The sequence below is a fragment of the Caretta caretta genome, chromosome 12 (assembly GCF_965140235.1).
Source record: "Caretta caretta isolate rCarCar2 chromosome 12, rCarCar1.hap1, whole genome shotgun sequence".
NCBI classification, from domain to species: domain Eukaryota; kingdom Metazoa; phylum Chordata; order Testudines; family Cheloniidae; genus Caretta; species Caretta caretta.
This window is the reverse complement of record NC_134217.1, coordinates 26423753-26439590: the sequence shown is the minus strand read 5'-3', so window position 1 is coordinate 26439590 and position 15838 is coordinate 26423753. Positions and strand designations below refer to the sequence as shown.

The window sequence follows — 15838 nt, the reverse complement described above, 5'->3', positions numbered from 1 at the left end:
GGAAGAGCTCAGGGAAGCTCGAAAGCTTATCCCTTCCACCAACAGAAGTTGGTCCAATAAAAAAATTTTACCTCACCTACCTTGTCCTTCTCATGTCTTGGGACCAACACAGCTACAATAGCACTGCAAACATTTCCTCATGACAGTTACACAACAAAATTGTATACCAATTTTAAGAAGAAACACTCAAGAGGAAATCATGACATTGATTTTCAAGCCACTGTCCTACAAACCCAGCTATTTATATCCAGGAGTTATAAAATCAGATGAAGCACCATCACCATCCAAACCACTCAGGTTAGCATCAGTCACATTACAGCTTTTCTCTTCATGTTCATTTTAGGAAGTCACAGCATTTTCGTTTGAGATTCAGCTTTCCTTTATTAGGCAGCAACATCATGTAGACAACCTTTATTTTGAGCTTAATGTTGTTAACAGAATTATTTTCTAGGCAGGGGTGTGCGGTTCTGTTTACTAGATCTTAAAAGAAAACAGTAGATCTCCACCTAAGTTACACTATAATGACACAGGTAACTTCAGTGGCTTTATGCCAATGTAGTGGAGTGGAGAATGCAGGCCCAATGTTAGCTAACAAGGAGCCCTGTATATTTCATAAATTTTTAATCCTTTTTTGAAGCACCCCTTCTCCCCCATCACCAGCTTATTTTAATCAGTTTGTTTGTTTGCTTCTTAACAAATTCTGCTAACAGAACCCTCTTCTTCTCTTCCTAGTGAGAAGATCATAATTTATGAATGACAACCAATTAAATAAGCTCTTTTGTGTTTCCTTGGCAACAAACCTATCTTAATACTCATTTCAATAAGACCTGACAAAATCATGGAGTGATTCCCTTTCCCCTCTTTAGAACAACTACAACATTTTGAGTCAACGGGGTCAGACTAGCGATCCACTGCATTGTTTTAAATCAGAAAGTGATATTTTCCCTGTGGAGAATAAATTTGCTCTTGCTAAGGATGGATGTACCAGAAATCATCCATCTTTCCTCTCCTTATGATGAATAAGATATCATCTCTTAAACGATGATGGCAAAGAGAATGCTAAAAGAAGAATGAAATCATCATTCTCAGAAACCAGGCCAGAGAAATATAGATTAAAGCATGCTTCAAGGTCAATGACCCTCCTACCCAGTCAGGAATGCCTGTAAGGTGTACTGTATCTTAATGTGCTGCAATTAAGAAAATAATGGATTAAAATAAATGCTTCATAAAATGCTTTAACTGAGGAGTTAGGAAACAAAAGATTAACTGATTCTGCAAATTCTTTCAGGGAGGACAATAGCAGCATTCAGGAGAGATGCATGTGTAATAAATTCCCAGGATCCCAGTTCATTATGTTGCAATAACACAGTCATTCCCGGAAGTATATCCTTTTTTGCTTAGAAGGATTTCTCTGTATGTATGCGACATTGAACCTCATGTGCAGACTGTGTTTTTAAAGGTACAATAACTTCAGAGATGACAGTAGAACCTTAGAGTTACAAACAGCTCGGGAATGGAGGTTGTTCGTAACTTTGAAATGTTTGTAACTGAACAGAACTTTAGGATTGTTCTTTCAAAAGTTTATAACTGAACATTGTCTTAATACAGCTTTGAAATTTTACTATGCAGAAGCAAAATGCCTTTTAACCGTCTTAATTTAAATGAAACAAGCACAGAAACAGTTTCCCTACCTTGTCAAGTCTTTTTTTTTAATTCCCTTAATTTTTTCAGTAGTTTAAGTTTAATACAGTACTGTACAATATTTCCTTTTTTTTTGGTCTCTGCTGCATGATTGCATACTTCCGCTTCCAAATGAGGTGTGTGGTTGACCAGTAAGTTCATAACTCTGGTTTTCGTAACACTGAAGTTCTACTGTAATAGTTTGAAGCATGAATGTCAAGATAAAAGATCATAGGAGCATGCAAAAATCCGAGTACAATGTTAACAAATATTATTGGTCCTCAGCTAACGTCAAATGATACAAGTTTCATCTTCCTAATATCAAATTATGTCTCCAAGTGCTCACTACTTTAGGCATTGTGCACTTTCACCCAATCTTGCAAACACATACATGCTTAGCTTCACTATTGTAAGTAGTCCAATTGAAATTGATGGGGCTATTCATGGTAGTAAAGTTAAGCATGTGCATGAGTCTTTGCCAGATTGGGGCCCTCCTTTGTAGAATTTTCCACCTTTTGACATCTATTTTCCCCTTTCCCCTTACTTCAAAGGAGAAAAGACATTTTCTTCTTTTACACTGTCCTTCAGGTGTTTCGGATGTCACTGACATGGTACATATTGACTTTTTTTTCCTGTGCGGTATTTCCACTTTGAATCCCAGGGAAAAGCAGGAAGTGTAAAGGAACACAAAAATGAAAACAACCAGTAAAAATGTTAACCACCCTTTTTAATCAACACCAGGTTCCATTTTCTAAGGGTCAGTTTGGTTCTTCTTGTATTCAAGTCAGTTCAACCCTTCCCTAGTTAGACTGCTAGGCTGTTGACATTTCTGTTTAACCTGAATGTTGTAAGACATGTTACTCTACAAAATAAATGGAACAAGAGCACCAAGAATAATGTGACTTTTGTTGCTAAAATTTTAAAAAACCAATTTAAACGCTGGCTGTATGTGAACTGTGGGGAGAACAAACAAGAACCTTGACACTGATTCAGGCGGAAAAGTGAGTTGGAATGCACGGCGTGACTGAGGTCTGAGTGAACTGAGCTCTTGACAAATCCTAAACACCATCTCAAGTTTAGTTAAGATATAGAACTGGCAGCTAATATCAAGAACGGGCACTGACTCTTCTTAGTATAGTTGTACTATTAATTGGATGGCTGTAAAATGAAATGTATACTGTCTTACTAGGAAAGTAAAGGGATAAATAGAGCCAAGCTTGAGAATGCTGATTATAATGTAGAGAGACAAGGTGGGTGACATTATATCTTTTATTGCACCAACTTCTGTTGGTGAGAAACAAGCTTACACAGAGCTCTTAAAGCTTGGCTCTCTCCCCAACAGAAGTTGGTCCAATAAAAGATATTACCTCAGTCACCTTGGCTCTCTAATATCTGGGACCAACATGGCTATAACTACACTGCATACAACAATGGAAGATTTCAGTCCTTCCCCAATCCCTCCACAGCAACCCACACTCTTGTACCAAACTACTGAAAATAAAAGTGTATATATCCTTTGTGCTGTTTAATAAACTGCAGAACTACTGAAAATAAAAGTGTATATATCCAAATGTAGTGTAGCTGTTTAATAAACTGCAGAAGCTACTATGTACCTTAGACCATCACATCTACCCTCTGCCCCTGGATCCATCTCCCAAGGACTTGCTGTGCCATTCCAACATTCCATCAGCTTCAAACCACCATCCATTTTTAATCAACCTGACATAGAAGCATTTGCATCTTATGCCACTCAGCCTCCAAAACATCCAGTGTGTAACACAAGTCATCAAAATGTGTGACCAAAATGTGACACCTGTGTTGTATTGCATGTTCCGCCATAATTGAGTCTTCATAGTGTTTTTTTTAATGCAAAGCCTGGCTTTTAAGGGTGTTTTCTCACCAACGTGAGTCAATAAAACCAGTTTTGTGAGTTGTAACAGCCTTCCTCCCCTAAATCAACCTCTTAGGGATTGCAAATCTGAATTCACACACGAGAAAACAAGTTTTACACTTTAAAAACATTATAATCTGTCAGTTATAGCAAGACATGCAACAGTGCACAGGGGTAACACATTCCGATTGTTTGGAGCCCTTGCCTGGCTGCCCCAGTTCAGTAATGCAGCAGTCCTATTCCCTCCTGCCCCTTCACACACAAACTGGTGCCCACTTTCCTCCTTAGTTACTGCAGCTACACACACACACACAATATGTCAGCTATTATTAATGCAAACCCTCTCCCTGACAAACACACAGATGCTCATTCCTTACCCCAACACAACTAATACCTCCCCAATACACACGTTAATGCCCTTCCTCCCCCAGTTACTGCTGCTTGGATCTCCCTACCTTGCTGCTGTATACCCACTGTCTTCTTGGACCATATGCTTTTCTGTCCCAGAGACAATCCACTCCATGGAGCAAAGAGACTAGGGCAAGGAGCAGAGTAGGAGCCAATTTCAGTTGGAGGCAAATGGAGCCAATGCCATTGTCACAGGTGCATAAAAAGACACACACACCCCAGCTCAAGGCTGGCCCTTCTCATGCCCCTCCACACCTCTCTGGTGTGATGAACAATGTGTCAGCCCAGTAACTTCCTGCCTCTTTGCCCCACCCCTATTTAAAATGCCTTGTTGGTTGGGCAGCTCCCCTCCTTCTACCTTGGGTCTATCTGCTGCTGGGATGCAGGAAGCGAGGAGCCAAGGAGCAGGTGGCCCAGAGCTGCAGGCTAGCAGGCCTACCCGCCAAGGCACAGCCTGACGATGCCAGGCAGCCTTCAGTACAGTGGAGGGGGTCTGTTCCATCTTCTGTCCCCAAATGTAGAACTTCACCCCAAAATTACCCCCAACAGAGGCCAAGAATAGGGGAAGATTCAGCCCAGGGCCACTGACAGCCTTTGCATACATAAATACTTCATGGCTTTAAAACACATCATCTCACAACCTCTTCAGGGCTGTTGGGAAATGCAGATTTCCAGCTTTCCAATGGGACCCAGTGCTCAGTTCTAATCCTGGAAGAGCCTGATAAATCTGACTTTAAACCTGTGACTTTTCAATGTATTTAAAAAAGCTTGTTAAGGTCATATTTAGAGGGGTTTGTTACTCTCTCTGTGCCATGTACAGTGGGACTGATGGTAACTAAGGCACCTGGTTTTGCAGGTGGAAAGATGCAAGAAATAATCCCTATTCAATTGTTTTAAACTTCCTAAAAATTCTTTGAGGAGGAATGGTTTGTGAAACACACGAGGCATACCCAAAAACCATGACTGTGTGGAGTGGAATAAATGTGTTATCAACACTCATTTGAGATGGTCTATTACTCCTGTAAGTAAGGACAACTCACATGAGCAAGGGTTTGCAGAATGACGTTCACATAGTGTGAGTTCTTTAGAGCTGGGGCTGTGTGTTAGTGTGTGTAAAGAACGAGTCAGACCTGTGATATTGCATACATTAGTATACGCATTACTGCAGTACCTACATACAGCCCACCGCCCCACATTAGAAGAAAGTTACGGTTGCAAAGTCAAGCACTCAAAAGTTAGGAAATGCCTGTGTAACCTTCGTTTGACCCTCTTGTGTATAATGCATTATAATATAGGCTTTAATTACATAAGCATGTACTGTTCTTTCCTCAGGACCCTGCCTCATTCAGTGCACAGGACAGATGGTGTTTAGTGAATGGGTAGCTACTCAATATTTCTTTTTATTCTTGGCATCCAATAATAGAAAATTTTGGGCACTCAATTATAGGCATCACTACCTGTGCCACCTATGATAAATAATAATTATAGTTATTTGCAGGGTTAATTGTGCATTGTGAGCTAATGAAGCACTATCCTTAGCCAAGAACAACTTATATACTGAACACGTACGTATTTTCAGAGAAGACTAATTCAACATTAACATCAAGACCCTGAAATGCAAATGAAATACAACAATGTATTTCTCACTTCCAGAGTAAAAAAACACTCTTTGAATGATTTGTAGTTGCCTGCTTTGCAATGATAATCTGCAGATTCAGCACTGAGAGTGCCAAAAAGGTATTTAATTGAAAACCTGGCAAGTGTGCCCTATTAGATTTTTAAAATGTGATCCTGATTACCAAAAAAAAAGCAAGGTAATTGAATCTGCAGTGGTGGTTTGTTTGTTTTTTTTATTTCTCCAGAACACAGATTGAGAAAGATCATATTGGTAAGTATCAGAGGGGTACCCATGTTAGTCTGGATCTGGAAAAGCTGAAAAGAGTCCTGTGGCACCTTTCGACTAACAGACGTAGTGGAGTATGAGCTTTCGTGGGTGAATACCCACTTCGTCGGCTGCAAGTAGTAGAAATTTTCAGAGGCAGGTGTAAATATGCAAGCAAGAATCAGGCTAGGAATAACGAGGTTAGTTCAATCAGGGAGGATGAGGCCCTCTTCTAGCAGTTGAGGTGCGAACACCAAGGGAGGAGAAACTGCTTTTGTAGTTGGATAGCCAGTCACAGTCTTTGTTTAGTCCTGAGCTGACAGTGTCACATTCGCAAATGAACTGAAGCTCAGCAGTTTCTCGTTGAAGTCTGGTCCTGAAGGTTTTTTGCTGCAGGATGGCTACCTTTACAACTGCTATTGTGTGTCCAGGGAGGTTGAAGTGTCCTCCTACAGGTTTTTGTATATTGCCATTCCTAATATCTGATTTGTGTCCATTTATCCTTTTATGTAGGGACTGTCCAGTTTGGCCGATGTATATGGCAGAGGGGCATTGCTGGAAGATGATGACGTAGATTACATTGGTGGACGTGCAGGTGAATGAACCGGTGATGGTGTAGCTGATCTGGTTAGGTCCTGTGATGGTGTCGCTGGGTAGATACGTGGGCAGAGTTGGCATCGAGGTTTGTTGCATGGATTGGTTTCTGAGTTAGAGTTACCATGGTGCGGTGTGTCGTTGCTGGTGAGAATATGCTTTAGGTTGGCAGGTTGTCTGTGGGAGAGGACTGGCCTGCCCCCAAGGCCTGTGAAAGCGAGGGATCGTTGTCCAGGATGGGTTGTAGATCAGTGAGGATGTGTTGAAGAGGTTTTAGCTGAGGACTGTATGTGATGGCCAGTGGAGTTGTGTTTGTTTCTTTCTTGGGCTTGTCTCGCAGCAGGAGGCTTCTGGGTACATGTCTGGCTCTGTTGATCTGTTTCTTTATTTCCTCGTGCGGGTATCATAGTTTTGAGAACATATTGCTATTTTACATAAGACAGACTGAAAAGCAAGTATTGGCTATGGTCATTCTGTTTCTGTTCATTTTGATGTTTAAAAGCCTGCTCAAAGTCTGTTTCACAAAGGACCATTTTGATGTTTATCCCACTCAGCATTTTAGTTTTACAGAGCTGTGCTACAATCCATCACAGATATTAAAAGAGATTATTTTGAATCCTAGGAAAGGAATTGCTGATGATCAGATAATAACGGTGACGAGGGCCTTGATCCTGTCCCGTTTTAGTCAATGTCAGAATTCACAATAACTTCAGTCAGGCACTTGAACAGCTGCTTTCTCCTCTCTGCGGTATGGTCCAGTGCAGCGTACCATCAAGAGCCGTGTGCCGGGCCAGACCAGACCGGCTTCCCCAGGCTGGCGCTTTAAAGGGCCCCAGGCTCCCTGCAGTGGCCGGAGCCCCGGGCCCTTTAAAGCGCAGCCAGAGCCCCGCTGCTGGAGCCCCAGAGTAGCAGGGGGGCCCTGGCGCTGATTTAAAGGGCCAGGGGCTCCGGCTGCTACCAGGGCCCTTTAAAGCACACACCCCCCCCCCGAATCCCTGGGGCTCCCCACAGTGGCTGGAGCCCCTGGGAACCCCTGCAGCGGCCGGAGCCCCCGGGGACCTTGAAAGCACCACCCGAGCCCGACTGCCGGAGCCCCAGGGTAGCGGTGGCAGGGCTCCGGAGGTGACTTAAAGGGCCTGGAGTTCCGCTGCGGTAGCGGCGGCCAGAGCCCGGGGCCCTTTAAATCGCTCCTGAGCCCTGGGGCTCCCAGCTGCATCTGCAGCTGATAGCTCCAGGGGTGATTTAAAGGCCCCAGGGCTCCTAGCCGCAGCCGGAGCCCTGGGGCCTTTAAATCTTGATTTAAAGGGCCCTGGTATTTAAAGCCCCCGCCTCTTCTGGTCGAGGCCAGTCCCCCTGCTGAGGACTCCGAAGTACCGGTGAGTCCTTTAAATTACTTTCACCCTGACTCTCTGTCTGGTCAGTAGCACGTAAACCTTTCCCTCACTGCCGTGATCCATCCGGTCTTCAGCACTGCAATCCACTCTACCTGGCACTGCATTGAAAACTGAGGCAACCCTCTTGCTAAACCAAGTCTCTCACTATGGGACACCCATGCCCTGTGATGGGCATTAGCTGCCTCTTGGTTTCTGGGTAGGATTTCAGGGGTTAGTTTTGACCTATAAAGTTGTAACTAGCTTGTGACCCACTTATTTGGGAGGCTGCCTCTTCCTGTGCAATACTGATAGTTACAACCGTGGAGCATCCTGAGGGTCAGCCAGAAGGTGGTTCGCTGGGAAGGGTCCTCAGCCTTACTATTCATCCACCCAATTACATGGCTGGTTTGAAATATCTCAAACACACCCCCTGTGAAGTCTGTCTGTTTTCCCTTATGCAGAGGGCTGAGATACTGGGGCTTTTGGAGAGTGTGAGTAGACTTTGGATGGGCTCCAGATGACTTCTTGTGACATGAGTTGAGTTATGGTGTTTGAGAGGCTGTTGGGCTGGATAGCTCTTTTAAATCAGTGTAACCCAATTGAAATCTATGGAGCTGTGTCAATTTACAGTCAGGTGGTATCCGGAAGCTATTCTTTGCTTCCTGGATTGTGTTTTAGAAGCTGTTCAAACACCTGTAGCCTGGATAGATGCTCTGTCAGCCCCATCAAGTCCATTGCAATCAAAAAGACTCCTATTCACTTCAAGGGCTCTGCATCCTTCAAAATAAACATGCTGTTCTGAATACCTGTATAAAAGTCCAACCTTGCAAGGTGCTGAGTAGATTTCACTCCCACTGACTTAATTCGGAGTTGGCACTTTGCAGCATCAGATTCTTAATCCTTGGCTCAAGGTCTGATTTTATTGAAAGGAAAATCAAATACATCGGGAAGCTTCAGTGGGACTAATAAGCAATGGACCAAGTTGGTTTCCAAGTGACGCATGAGTGAAAAGAACTCAACCTTTTATCTGCTACACTTTGTTTCTGAAAAAAAAAAACCCACAGACTTTTTGCAAAATGTGTCAAGATCACAAGTTAAAACAAAACAATTACTGAATTACTGAATCTGAATTTCAGAGTTTAAAAGCATTTGCCTCTTAGGGGGACTAGCCCCATGAAGCTAAAAATAGAAACATCCCCTGGATTTATGAGCAGTTTGTTAACCAGATACTTTAGCAATGCAGGCTGCATTTTTTCACTCCCTCCTTTGCCTGCTGCAGCCAGTTTTGCCACCCTCATTCATGCTGAATAGGATACGTACACCTGCAAGCACTTTAATTGAAATCAGCAAGACTACTCATGGACAAAAGTATTCTTCACCATGAGCAAATGTGGCAGAATCAAACCCCTTCTAAATATTACATAGTTCAGGAAGTGGCCCGTGACATCTCTCAGATGCTAATACAATTGAGGAAATAGATTCTTAATTTATCTGGCTCCAGCAAAACTGGCTGGCAATTCAGTTGAGCAGGATGGGGTTTGGACAGGAAATTTCAGCCTGTTTCTTTATTTGGGGACAAATTGAAATTGAGCCTCAAGCAGCCAGGCACATGATTAAGGGGGAGTCAGACACCAAACCCCAGCATGGTCACATTAGAACTTCATGCATTCCAGATCCAAGCAGGCTAGAAAACAGGTCTACATGCCTGATGCTCTCCTTCCGCTATACAAGCATGTGGGCAGGGACGAGAGACAGAGTGGCTGGAGCTTTAACCTCTGCACCTCCAGGCCAGCAGAAATTAGCTATCCTAATGCGGAAAACGAAGAGAGGAAGGATATTCTTGTGGTTAAGACACTGGACTATGACTCAGGAGGCCAGCATTCAATTCCTGGCTGTGATACAGACTCCCTGTGTGCCTTACTCTCTCTGCCTCAATTCCCTGTTTGTAAAATGGGCGTACTTCTTTTTCTCCCACCCATGAGCTACCTCGCCTGTTTAGATGGTAAGACAGATGGTAGTCTGTCTCTTCCTGTGTATATATATAAAGTGATGATCACATAAAACAAAAAATAGCCTGCCTCATTTTCAGGGCTGTGGTCAGTTGCTGGCTCATGCCAGGTGAGGTGTTACTATGGGCTACCACTGCTGGAAAGGGTTGGGGCTTAAAACTCATTGAGCCTCTGATGCGTATCTTGACTTTTTCACGACCTCTTTGAAGACATGCATTTAAGTTTTCATGCTCTTAAGTTTCCAAAGTGGCTGGCTGAGGATGCAATCTGGAGGAAGGAATATCAAATAATCGCTTCCCCTTTATTTTACCTGCCTCTTTTACATTGAACACTACTGTCTGATATATTCTGCCAACAGACCTTACATTGCATTTGTTTTCTTTCAGCTATGATGAGTGCATTGGGCCTGGAGCGACACAAATCTATATTCCTACAGATGATCCTCCGCCCTATTCTCTGACAGATCCTCGTCAAAGGAATGAATTGTCTATAAACATTAGCTTGGAAGAGGAGGCAGCCTCTGGGACTACAGGAAGGTCTTCTAATTATCCAGTCAGACTGCAAGACTTGCAGCAGCCCATCTCATCCATTTCTTTGACAGCACTCACTCTGGAGGCTGCCCCCACATATGAGACGGTTGTGTGTGAACAAAATAGCCCCATTCCGCTAGTTCCAATGGATGTACTGAAAAATTCTTCAACTGACTGTCAAAACCCTTCTCAACCAAATCATCTAAATGAAAGTGGCTCTTTCCACCCACTCTTTAGGAGGAGTCTGCCAGAATGAAAAAAAATGGGGCTTAAATGGAAGAATAAAACCCATAAAACTTTTATCTATTTTATATCTTTAAATTAAGCTGGATTTTTTTAACAGTGAATTTTGAAAGTTTAGGTAAACTTTTATCTTTGGGCTTTGAATTATTCCCTGGTGTCTCATATAAACAACTGCAGAATAAAACAACAGCAACAAGCAGTTCATCCAATATTTCTGAAGCATCTGAAAACACATTCAAGTTAGCCACTGTTAATGTAGATACATTAGCCAATTGACACTATTTGTCAATGTTATGGTATTCGCATGTTGTAGAGCAAAAAGAGTTTTATGTTGTTTGTGTACGTCATTGGTACATTATAACAAATGTCTTAGAAATAAGAAGAAACCTACAATTTTTATTTAAAATATATTTCAAGTAGACAGGCTGGATAGAATCTGGAAAATGTGGTCATCACAACTACTCATCTATTTGAAGGTGATGAAAGACGATATTTTGCTATTCTTAACCTTTACACATATTGCTACCATGCTTTTGATGCCATTCCAAAAAGTGCCAATCCCACCTCAAAATTAAAAAAAGATATCGGAGTGCTAGAAATGTCAATGGAGTCTCAGAAATCCTAATTGGCTAGACCTATAGCAATGGGTTTCCAGAACTGCTAATTGATGAGAAAGGTCTACAACAGCCTTCCTGGTGGGGTTGGTACCTGTGAAAATTCTGTCACAGCATGGTGGCTTGGCATAGCCATGGCTGGAAAGGTAATCTGAAATACTAGCAGGTAGGTTAGGCCTGGTTCTCATGGTACAAAGCTGTATTTCCAGGCATGAGCTAGTCGTCTTTCTCAATTATGAGCCTACTGATTATGTTCCAGGGATCAGGACCTTTCCCTACAGTAATTGCCAAAGTGCAAAGTAAATAATAGATGCCAGGATTTGGCATGCACAGTGACATAGTGAATCTTATTTTACAAAAACCCTTTTAATCATTCATGATCTCTTTCACTGCAATTTAGCTGTCCATAAATCTTGCATCTGTTCTTAGATCTCTATCACTCTTATATCTGAGAGAAATTGACTCATTCTGCCAATAACAATAGAGGTAAACTCTGTAAATATGAAGATTTGACCTTACTTGGTATGGTGAGCATACACTCTTTGTGGTCCAGATCCTTAACTGGTGTAAATCAGTATAGCACCTTTGAAGCCATTGGATCTGGCCCGTTTTGGTAAATCTCTTGCAGATATTTCCCTGGCAAAAGTTCTTCAATTTTCATATGGGCAGAAAGGACCTCCATTTAATATCTCCTCTGAAGGACAAGTATGTAATTACTCCTTATGAAAATGAATACAGTACATGTTATCTTTGCTTTATGTTTTCTTCCAGGTCATTGATGAAAATGATGATCCCCCATTTACAGTTACATTTTGAGACTTTATCAGTTAACCAGTTTTCAATGTGTGCCATGTTAATTTTATATTAGTCTAGTTTTTTAATCAAAATGTCATGTCATACCAACTCACATGCTCTACAGATGTCTAAGTATATTACATCAACACTATTACCTTTAGCAACCAAACTTGTAAGATCTCAAATTAGGTTGACAGGATCTATTTTCCATAAACCCATGTAGAGCTGTAAAATTTCATTTCCCTCCTTTAGTTCCTTACTAATCCATCACTGACAATATTTAAATCAAGAGTGGATGTTTTTCTAAATCTGCTGTATGAATTATTTTGGGGTAGTTCTATGGCCTGGGCTAAACAGATCAGCCTGGATGAGCACAATAGTCCCTTCTGGCTTTAGCATCTATGAATTTAGTAGGACCTTACCCCATGAATAGTCCTGCTGGAATCAGTGGGACTCCATGCAGAATAAGGTACTAGTCAAGTAAACGGGTGACAGAATCTGACCTATAAATATTAGAAAGTAAACGAGAGTGTAGAAAATTCTTTCCTTTGTAACTATAAAGTTGTGGTGCTGGGGGTGTCTCTTGAAGCTGCAAACACGTTGCACCTCACAGGATCAGGTCCCCAATCTGTTGTTAGGAACATACAGCTAAGAAAATACATTTTAAATATTATTTTTAACCTGACAATGCCCCCTTAATTTATTTCATTCCCCTCCATTAATTTTCAACGGGTGGTGAAGGGCTCAGATTTTTCCCCCCAACCTCTCATTTTGATCAAGGCGGTGGTGAGAATGACAGATTTGTATTTTGTCAAGTGAGGGAAATGTTACCAGTGCTAAAACTGTAGCTATCTAATCAAACTCTCTGTTCATACACTAGAGTTAAAACATTCTTAGTACTGTAATCTGGATTACAGGTAGCAGGATTGTTCACAAATAGCTGTCTGCTCCCCCTTGTGGTGTATTGTTTTATAAAATAAACTCATCTGTTTATCATACTATGTAGACATCACTCAAAGGGCCCAATCCATCAAAAATATGTCCAGCTTCTTTGTCAGAGAGGAACACAGAAGCCAACTAGAACATCATCTTCCATACTCACGTTCAGCATAGAAGCCAGGCACATACTTCTGCTGGTTTGGGGCTTAACAATGATTTATTGTTTATATGTTTTAAGTAAAAAAAATACTACTAACAATAGTGTAGTACTTCTATAAGTAATTTAGCACTGAGTGCACAAGTATGTTATCTTGTCATATACTTACTATAAAGAAATACTTGCTTTCTGAACAGTGACCAATGAAAAAGTGCTTCTTTTAGTAAATAGTATTTAACTGTTGGGTTTTTTAAAATTTCCTCCAAATTAGAATTAGAAGTAAAAGTACGTTATTAATTGTACTAAGTAACTTTGCAATTAGTATTTCACTGAAATGACTTGCAGGAGTGACTTTTTAAAAACTGGTTGGTAATTCTTTTTAAACATGTGAAAGCTAACATTACTGCGGAAATAGTTGGACAAGTCTGAATGGAAGTGACCCAGATACTATTCAGGACAGAGAATACCATTAACAGAGGTTTGTATGCAACTATAACCTCTCTCCAGTAGATTTTTACTACCACCACCAGAGTAAGAAGAGTTGACTATAGTTCTTTTTAATTATGTAATAGAGAAATCTAATTTCTTAGAGAACACAGGACTATTTAAAGGTCCAATCTAACCCCTACCTACTGAAGTCAACAGGATTCTTTCTCCAGAGTTTAATGGGAGTTGGGTTAGAGAACTATATCCTGCTATCAGGTTTTGCCCCAGACACTCTCTTAACTTCAAAGGGTGCCCAGTGGGCAGGCTGAGTGCAGGACATGGCCTTTTGTTTATCTCGTTATTGTCAGGAAAAACAGTGTGGACACAATGTTTCTTGCTGTTACCATTGGCACATGTCTGTATTCATCTCCTTTATTTGGGGTATTTTTAGTATACTGACCTTTGCAGACTGAACTTTTAGTAAAGAACATACATGTAAATCATAGAACTCCTGTGCTTTTTGTTGCATCTGTACTGATTTGGGACTGCTCATTCTCTTCTTTAGTTGTCTGCCAGTTGACGAGGTTAATTCAGGGCAAGATTATGGCTCACCCTACACACCCTCTGTGGGAACTAAGCGGGAGAAGCCTATCCTTGGGCTACTCACACTGTCAGAGCACGGGGGAGCGCAGCTTCCATGGAGTCACTCCTCCTTCTGCACAGTTGGGAGGGGAGCGTGGGCAAAGCTTTGATTCTATTTCCCTACCCGCAATGTACTGGCCAAGGTTGCAGATTACTTCACCCAAGCAGCAAAGGGAGAGGATCAATTTCCTCCCTTGTCTGTTCCCGGGGCAGTGCAGATACATGCGACTCTTTGGAAATAAACAGACTAACCCTTAAGTTTATGCCTGAGTATTCACCGACTGCAGACTCATGTATATGATAATTTTTCATCTAACCTCTACAAATAATGAGTGGCCCTCATCTAAGCCAATCTCTGCCCACCCACTTAAATAAATGGCCTCCTCTGCAGCTGGATGTAATTCTCACTGAAGTAAACTGAAGCGTTTCCATTGACTTCATTGAGAGTTAGATCAGTCCCAAAACACATAAGAGCTACAATTACAGCCCCTATAGGAAATGAACATCTTACCAAAACCACAATATGGTCATAGTCCTATAGGATCCACAAGTGCAGATGTTTTCAGCTGTGCACTAGAGGAAGCCTGTTCTTTAACACTGAGATGAGAAGCAGCATCTTGGTCTCCGTTCCACGAAGAACGATGGAATTAGTGGTGCCTTTTCTCTTCCCCAACTTGTGTATGAACCGTCTCCCTCAGAAGTTATGCTGAAATCATGACATACCGTTGAGAGGCAACAGCAGCACAGAGAGCCCCTTCTTTCAAGTAACGTATAATTTCAATAAATGGGTTTCCTTCATCTGAAAAAGTGTTATCCCAGTGCACATTCCATAGCAATTAACTACTGATTGCTTCACTCTTCAGTAGCTAAACTCACCAGGGATAGCACTGAAATGTGCTTGAGCTCTCCTCTACTACTCTGTTTCTCAAACACAGCTTTTTCACAACTGCAACTATTTTCCATAGACACTAGGCAGTGGTGAGCTGGAGCCGGTTCGCACTGGGTCGCTAGAACCGGTTGTTAAATTTAGAAGCCCTTTTAGAACCGGTCGTTCCGCGAGGCACAACCGGTTCTAAAAGGGCTTCTAAATGTAACTGCCCAAAAGTGGCGCCTTAGGCGCTGACTCCACGGGTACTGCAGCCCTGGAGCACCCACGGGGAAAACTGCTGGGTGCAGAGCACCCACCGGCAGCTCCCCGCCCCACCCCCAGCCCCATCTCACCTCTGCTCCGCCTCCTCCCATGAACGCGCCACCCTCCCCCGCTTCTCCCTGCCCCACCCCCAGCTCACCTCACCTCCACTCTGCCTCCGCCTCCTCCCCTGAACGCGCCGCCCCGCTCTGCTTCTCCACCCTCCCAGGCTTCTCGCAAATCAGCTGTTTGTGCGGGAAGCCGGGGCAGGCTGAGAAGCAAGCGGCGGCTTCCCGCTCAGGCCCAGGGAGGCGGAGGTGAGCTTGGGCAGGGGGAGGGTGCGAGGAGGGCCGCCCGCACTGCAGCAGGTAACCCGGGGGGGGGTACGCAGGGGAACCGCTCCCCGCCCCAGCTCACCTCCGCCACCCTCGGCCTGAATGGGAAGCAGCGGCCTGCTTCTCAGCCCTCTCTGGCTTCCCGCCGAACAGCTGATTCGCGGGAAGCCGGGGGAGGGGGTGGAGAAGCA

General features: G+C 42.8%; 1 protein-coding gene across 1 annotated transcript in view; it reads left to right on the top strand.

Moving 5' to 3' along the window:
- The window catches only part of BEAN1 (brain expressed associated with NEDD4 1), a 111942-nt gene extending 97901 nt beyond the window's left edge, over nt 1–14041 (top strand). The window contains 2 exon segments of the mRNA XM_048817031.2: nt 10224–10548; nt 10550–14041. Of these exon segments, the coding sequence (XP_048672988.2) occupies nt 10224–10548; nt 10550–10573 (349 nt within the window). The 3' untranslated portion in view covers nt 10574–14041.
- The last annotated feature ends 1797 nt before the right edge of the window (nt 14042–15838 follow it).